This window comes from Neovison vison, chromosome 11, assembly GCF_020171115.1.
Source record: "Neovison vison isolate M4711 chromosome 11, ASM_NN_V1, whole genome shotgun sequence".
Classification (NCBI taxonomy): domain Eukaryota; kingdom Metazoa; phylum Chordata; class Mammalia; order Carnivora; family Mustelidae; genus Neogale; species Neogale vison.
Genome location: NC_058101.1, coordinates 98,901,254 through 98,908,963, shown reverse-complemented (window position 1 = coordinate 98,908,963; position 7,710 = coordinate 98,901,254). Strand labels below are relative to the sequence as shown.

General features: G+C 53.1%; 1 protein-coding gene across 1 annotated transcript; it reads right to left on the bottom strand.

The window, feature by feature from the left end:
- Positions 1 to 1,907: 1,907 nt before the first annotated feature.
- Positions 1,908 to 7,285, bottom strand: PITX2 (paired like homeodomain 2). The gene is made up of 3 exons (XM_044224253.1): positions 6,753 to 7,285; positions 5,689 to 5,894; positions 1,908 to 3,164 (listed from the first exon to the last, which is right to left on the bottom strand). The coding sequence occupies exons 1-3, from the start codon at positions 6,958 to 6,960 to the stop codon at positions 2,601 to 2,603; spliced, it is 978 nt and encodes a 325-aa protein (XP_044080188.1). The 5' UTR covers positions 6,961 to 7,285; the 3' UTR covers positions 1,908 to 2,600.
- Positions 7,286 to 7,710: the final 425 nt, after the last annotated feature.

Here is a 7,710-nt window from a genome sequence, read left to right as displayed (position 1 = left end):
AGTATGGGGAACAAGGGGGCTGAAGAGGGTAATTCTTCCTTCTGGAAGTCCAGGGAAAGGAGCTGAGGTGGGAAAAAGGGCTTCTCATCAGTCCCGAGTCTCCGCCCCCAGCCCGCACCACTCAAGTTGGGGATGAGACAACTCTTCCCAAACCTCGACTTCCATTTTTGTTTTCTGCAGATTGATTGATTGCCTCGAAATAGAGTTCTATTCCAGCCAGCAAACTAGGCCGAGGTCCGCCTCCTGGAGCCAGCTCTCCCAAGTCACTCTTGGACCTGCAGGAGACGCAAATCCTCCCAGCAGGTCTCATTAGCGTTTCCAGCCCCCATCCCCAAATCCCCTCTCCCAGTTCCCTCCCTCCCCTCCCCTGCCGCCCCTCCCCCCATACCAGGCGGAGCTCGGGGAGGCCCGGACCGCTGGGCTCCGCGGCTCCAGAAGCCAAAGTCCGCCCGTGGGGACCGTTTTCCTCTCCACTGCTCTCAAGTGAACAACAAGGACGGAGGTGACCCTCGGCCAAAGGACTTTTATCTGCCCCCCACTGCCGCGTGATCCCTCCGTAGGTTAGAGGCAGAGCTTAAAAAAGAAAGAAAGAAAGAAAGTTAATGTGCATTGAGCACTGATCTTAAATCGGGGACATTATCTGCGATCTCTTTAAGTGGCAGCGGCAGTCCCATGCAGAACAAAGACTCCGTGTTTGAGCCTCAAAAGCTTATAGGTAAAGTTTCAGCCAGATAAAAGTAACCTAAGCGCAAAAACTCAGGTTTTCTCGGCTCCAGAAAACTGCTGGCTTCTTTTCGCTCCCTACTCCCCAGGGTGTGTTTGTCCTCGCCCACTGGGGGGAGGAGGGTGACCAGAATAGCAAAGGACCTCAGAATTTACCCTTCATACCCCCTCCCCCAGCGCCTCGGTAATGAATTCCTTTGGACTAAGTCGTATTTGCTACAATTTGTTACGAAATCAAATTTCACATTAAAAAAAAAAAAAAAGCTGAAAACCACCAACAAAGGAAGAGCGGGTGCTTAAAGTTCTTTTAAACACTCACACCGACCTCATTCCCCGTTTAGATGTCAGAGGATGGGAGGGAGGGCCAGGGCTGTAATTCATCTTGATTTGCTTCATTGTCCCGCAGTTTGCAAACCATAATCCTGTATAATTTCAGGAACAAGCAGGTTTAGAATTAATGGGTCAATATTATTTAAAACAAAACACGGGGATCATGACCTTTGCCTCAACTACATATTGCTCTACAAGACTCAGGAAACTCCACTCTAACCTCTCAACCCCTGGGCTCTTTGGGAAACTGAAGGGCTGTAGTTATTAGAAATGGTCTTTGTTTCTTTTAATGTCTCGAAAGGATTTGGAAATAGAATGCAATATAACATGAAGAATCTCTCTACTTAAGCCTGAAAGATAAACGTGGAGGCCTAAATATTTTGAACTGGAGGTGTTTCCTTGTAAATTTATTATAGATGTATGCCTCTTGAGAGGAATGTATATAAACTGTACATGTATACATACACACATAATTCTCCAGAACAATTTACTGGATTTGGAGACCCCCCCCCAAAGAAGTCATTCCAAGCTGACATACTTTCTAAATTTCTCTCTCCTTTCTTCTTTCTCTCTTACATTATTTGCTAGCAATAATGGAATCCTCTGGGTTTAAGCCAAAGAAAAATCTGGGAGACAAGACCAGACTTTGCAGCCTCCCCCACCCCCCCCCCGTGGCTTTTCTTATTTTCTTTTTAGTTTCTGATGAATGACTATAATTTATTTCTACCAAATTTAAATAAGTCCTGCTGCTGCCTTGTGTGTTTAACTAGGCAGGCAGAGGGAACTGGTTTGTTTAGGAAGCAGTGACTGAGAAACCCTGGCCGGCGACAGAGGAGGGCAGAAAGAATCCAGACCAATTTGTACGTAGTATATTTTACTCCCATGAAATAAAACACATTTTTCATATTTGCTGAAAAGTAAAACAATAATATTGTACGAAATGTTATACACAGGGCAGGTTGTACATAGCAGTTTCAGAAACATCATTGCATCCACCAGAGAAACTATTCTAAAACTGATATTCACACATTTTTTATAATAATAATATGTTAGAAACATACAGTGTGGCATTTAGTATATACATTCCTTTGCTCACAAGCGAAAAACCCTAATCGCTTCTGTATAACATGCTTTATTTTAAAGCCTAACCTTTAAAAACACTGTTGTGATAGTACTAACAACTGCTTTTTATAAAATTAATTTGACATTTCGATATATATACATCCTTTCAGTCATTTTAATGTTAACAATGCTAAACTTAAAAAATAACAAGCTTATAGTAATGTTAAAATGTCATATCCAGTCAAACATTTGTGTGTGTCCTTGCAACTGTTGGAAATACTTTTAGTGAAAGATGTCAGACATTGAGGAAATTCCTTTGAAATCAAAGGAGCTCTCTTTAATTCAGTGGTTTCCTTTTCTCTTTATATCTTCTCTTTCTCTCCCTTTCTTGAGTGCCCACGACCTTCTCGCGTAACTCCCAGTCTTTCAAGGGCAGAGCTGCCCCAGCCAGCACGGTCCTAGGATCCGGGTGCCGTGGGCGAGACTCACACCGGCCGGTCCACCGCATACTGGCAAGCACTCAGGTTGGACGCCGGGTTCTGCACACTGGCGTAGCCGAAGCTGGAGTGCTGCTTTGCTTTCAGTCTCAGGCTGGCCAGGCTCGAGTTACACGTGTCCCTGTAAACGTACGGAGGAGTCGGCGGCGCGTAAGGACAGGCCGGCGTTGGCACCGCGGAATTCAGCGACGGGCTGCTCAGGTTGTTCAAGTTATTCAGGCTATTGAGGCTGGAGCCCGGGACGCCGGTCACAGCTGAGGGCACCATGCTGGACGACATGCTCATGGAGGAGATGGAATTGGGTGGGGAGAACATGCTCTGTGATGACAGGGGGTTGACGTTCATAGAGTTGAAGAAAGGGAAGCTCTTGGTGGACAGAGAGGCTGACGTGAGACCCTTGGCGGCCCAGTTGTTGTAGGAATAGCCCGGGTACATGTCGTCGTAGGGCTGCATAAGGCCGTTGAACTGCGGCCCAAAGCCATTCTTGCACAGCTCGGCCTGCTGGTTCCGCTCCCGCTTTCTCCATTTGGCCCGGCGATTCTTGAACCAAACCTGAGGGTGGAGGGTAAGGGGGCAAATAGATGCCACAGAGCGGATTAGTAAAACCTCGATCCCAGAAAGCACCAGAGGCCGCCACCTCTGAGAGACAGAGATACATGTATGTGCGCGTGCACGCACGCACACACCCCAGCCCCCCAAATTCTCCCCAACCGCCTACTGCCTCTGGGGCCCCAGCTGCCTGAGCCCTGTCCAAGCAAGAGAAGCCTGGCAGGGTGAGGCCTGAGAGCCCAGGCTCTGAGCTGTACCACAAACCCCAGTCCAACACCTGGCGGCCTGGCCTGTGGGCGGCTTGTTCACTAACCCAGGCCCTCCTCAAGATCCAAAAACACTTACTGTAAAATAAACGGGGGGGGGGGGCAGCGGCATTTTTCGCCCAACCCTTACCCAGCGGCCTTGCAAACTTGCTTCCCTTCCAAAGCCACAGACACAGTGAAGAGGATAAGGAGCTCAGAAGGCACCAGAGGCTCAGGCTCTCTTTCACACAGCTCCTCCCTCTGTCTCAGACCTCCCCTGCCGCCCCCCACTGCACAGAACGTGCTTTCACAACTGGTGCCAGCCCTTGACCCCCATCCTTGCCTAGCAAAATAAGGTATCAAAAAGCAAAAGATCACCTTCCCTATGGCCTCATATACTCCTCGAACTTGGCTGGCAAATCTCTGGGAACCCAAAATGGGCCGCTCTGTAGCCTCTCCCTCCCTTGGCCCACTCCAGGCCAGGCCCCTGCGCCCTGGTGGTGCTCCTGCTGGGCCCAGACCTTTTGCTCCGCTTTGCAAGCAGCCTCCTAACCCGGTCAGCACCCCCCACCCCCCCCCCCCCGCGTCCGGTGGCCCCGACACAACCCTTCTCTCAATCCACATCGGCCTGCCCGTCGCCGCAGACTGTGGCTTTTGTGTATTGGAGCGGGGCCTGGCCCCAGATTTCAGAGCTGACACCGGTGATGTTTCACATTACACATCTCAGCCAGGCCCAGCCGCCTAATCCTCTTTTTTTCCCCCCTTTTTCCTTTCATTCTCGATTTCCTTTTTATCCCCCTTCCTCTTTGCACCCGCCTGCTATAAAAAAGCACGCTTCACTCCTACTTGAAGGGACACACAGCGGGCCTGGATGGAGGCAGCCAGAGGGAGCGACAGCCCAGCATGGTAGTGACAGGGAACTTGGGAGGGACTGCAAAAAATCGGAGGGGGTGGAGGAAAGAGGTCTTTTCCGAAGGATTCCAGAGAACCTACTGATTGTGTTTTCATCTTCGTTACTTGCAATTTCCACCCTAGGCCGTCTAAACTTTGCCCAGGCAAGAAGAGTACATGCAAGTCCCATTCCCCTGATGCGCAGGAGAGCTAATGAAAGACTGGCCTTGCGCAAAACCACGCGGCTGGAGAGCCAGAGTTCTAGCTCTGAGCAGTTAAACTAAAACCATTTTCAACTTCATCCCAGCTGTTATCCACCAGCATAGCCTCATATCCTACACAAATGCCACCCAGGAAGTCCTTCGTTCCCTCTGCTTTGGGAAAACATTTTGGTCTTTTTTTTTTTTTCATCGTTATTGTTGTATAGTGTTTTCTTCTTTCTTCTCTGCTCTAACTGAGGGCTCTATTTTTCTATCCAGAGCTTTTTTTTTTTTTTTTTTTTTCCTCCCTTAACAGCAAAGCCTCTGGATCCTGCTATGTGTGTTTCGGCTTCCAGAATCCTAACGCGTTTGGAGTTACCCACTGACCAGCATAAACCAGGATGTTGCTACTGGGTAATTTATTTAAGTTCACTTTTGCCAATCCATAAAGTACAGATTTGCTACAAAGGTAAGCCACCCCACCTTTAAGAAAAAAAAAAAAAAACTATTATCATTGGGAAGAAGGATAATGAGTAACAATCTCCTAAGAAAAGATAAATAAACCAAACAGAAAAGTCTTTCTTCTTTTCTTTCTAAGAGGACTAATAGGATGGTAGGTGATGTATCAAAACTGCTTCCGTAGATCACAAAGACTAAGGGATATGGTGTGGGAGAGACCTGAATGACCCCAAACCCTCAAAGACTATGTAAGGAGGATGAGCCGAGTAGAGAGAGAGAAGTCCGGGGTTGGGCTGCCCGAGTTTAAGTCCCAAGGAGGACCAAATCTTGCATGTCTCTGGCGGGTATTTCTTGTTAAAAGCGCACAGGTCGGAGCCTGTTCTCGCCTCCCGGCCTGGGAGGGATTTTATTAGCGCTCATCTGGCGACTGCAAGCCGGGAACACAATGCCCTGCGCAGGGGAATGCCACGCGGCCCAGTTCGGGAGGGCCTGGGGTGGCGGCGCCGTGAGCGGGTGCCGCCCCGGGCGCCCGCGCCAGCCTTACCGCGAATCTCGTAAGGGGGAGCAGTAAGCTCCCCACTGGAGGCGCGGAGAGGCCTTCTGCCTCTGCAAAGGCACACCACCCGCGCCCGCCGGGGAACGCCGCCTTCCACACTCCCTCAGCGTCTACGCGGCCAGCATCTCTACAATGGCTTCCTTCCCAGCCTTCCCAGGCTCCGCGAGGGGTCCTACCCGAACTCGGGCTTCCGTAAGGTTGGTCCACACGGCGATTTCCTCGCGCGTGGACATGTCCGGGTAGCGGTTCCGCTGGAAAGTGGCCTCCAGTTCCTGCAGCTGCTGGCTGGTGAAGTGAGTGCGCTGCCGCCGTTGCCGCTTCTTCTTGGACGGGTCTTCGGTGCCCACGTCCTCATTCTTTCCCGGCTGGCTCTTATCTTTCTCTGAAAACGAAACACACAAAGGTTCCCGTCAACATGTCCACCTGCTACCCGCGAACTCCGGCTGGACCGGGCGGCAGAGGCCGGGGGAGAAATGGGCTGCCATGCAGGGGAGGAGTGTGTGCGTGGCCTCTCCGGGCCGCGGGGAGCGCTGCGACTGTAGGGTGTGCAGACGTGAGTGTGGGTGTGAGCGCCCCATCTCCTCCCCTCCCCCAGCGCCGCACGTTTTATTTACATGTTTATCTCAGAGCAAAGGCACCTTCATTTTTATAGCCTCTGCTTTCAAGTATATTTACACGCCTCTGCGCAGACACAGAACATCTCCCCGGACACCCGCACGCGCGCCTTTTACAGAGCCCCCGCGGATCTCGATGCGGTTTCGGAAGGCCAGTAAAGGTAGATTTGGGGATTCGGCCACCCACCCAAGTTCTTCTACGCTTTAGAAATACCGCTTCTTCTGCGGCGTAATTTCGGAAATACTTTTCTAACAGGCGCAGCTTCTCGGGAGCTGAAAGCCGAGAGAACAGGGACCGGGTTGGGGGTTTGGGGGACGGCCTCTGACCGTCTTCGAGTGGAGATGCTGGGATTTTTGTGACCCAGGAAACCTCGGGAGGCCAGGATGGGAATAGGGAAGAGTAGAAGAATGGCTCGCGTCGTTCGCGCCACCTCAAGCGGTCGAAGTGGAGCGAAAGGAACGCGGGGCCAAAAGAATCCTGGCTCCGGAAGTTCTGCGGGAAGCAAACTAAACGACCACTCCCACCACGCCTCCCCCAGGAGGGGCCGACTTCCTTGGGGGCGAGAAAGACCGAGTGGCAAGGGGCGGCTGGACCCGAGTATCTGCGGGGCCGCGCGGCGCCTTACCTGCGGCCTCGGGGCTGGAGGTGTCAGAGATGGTGTGCACCTCCAGCCTGTGCTTGGAAGAGTCCAGGGAGCGGGTCTGACCGGGAGCCAGGACTGAAGCCATGGCCAGTGGCTGGGGATGGTGACAGGAGGAAGACGAGGAGGTGGCCAACAGCTTGGTCCCTACTGCTCGGTGCTCCAAGTGCAGCGGGCCTTTCATGCAGTTCATGGACGAAGGAGCGCGCCGCCCTACGAGTCCCGGGTTGCCGCCCGGCCGAAACCCCGTGGCCGCCGCCGCCTGCTCCGCTTTGCGCTCTAGGCGCGGCGTTTCCCTGCTGTGGCCGCCGCGGGCCAAGCCAGGGAGCACAACCCCCGCTGAGTCTTTGAACCAAGCCGCCTCCGTCTCCTTCAGAAAGCTCTAGCGAAAGGGTCCGGCAGCGAAAAGTCAGCGGGCAAACGGAGACATGGGGATGTGGGTAGGAGGGCACAGCTCGGAGCGTCTTTGGGCAGCAGGCTTCCAAGCTCCAAAGCGAAACCAGAGTGGGCAAAGACCCCTTTCTTCCCTCCCTCCCTCCCCCAAGTACCCCTCCAATAAGGAAAGCTAACGGCGTTCGCGATCTGCCCGCCCCCCGCGCGGCAGCCCTGACAGAGAAGTGTCAAGAGTGACAGGGACAGGTAGCTGATATTAGATCCCCCGCAGCGGCGGCAGCGGCTGCGGCAGCGGCGCGGGCCTCTGGGCGCACCCTCCGCTGCGCGCACACGCACAACCCCTCGGGCCGTCGAGCCCGAGCACGGACACGCAGCAGCTCAACTCCCGGCACCTAGGCGAGCGACGGACCAGCTCTGCGGCTCCGAGCTTCCCTGTTGGCCTAACATCTTAAAACCAGAGGCGGGCTTCCTGGTGTCCAGACGTCACTATGCCGAGGCCCTCCCCGCCTCCGCCTCCTCCTCCGCCTCCTCCCAGACCCTTCGCCCAGCG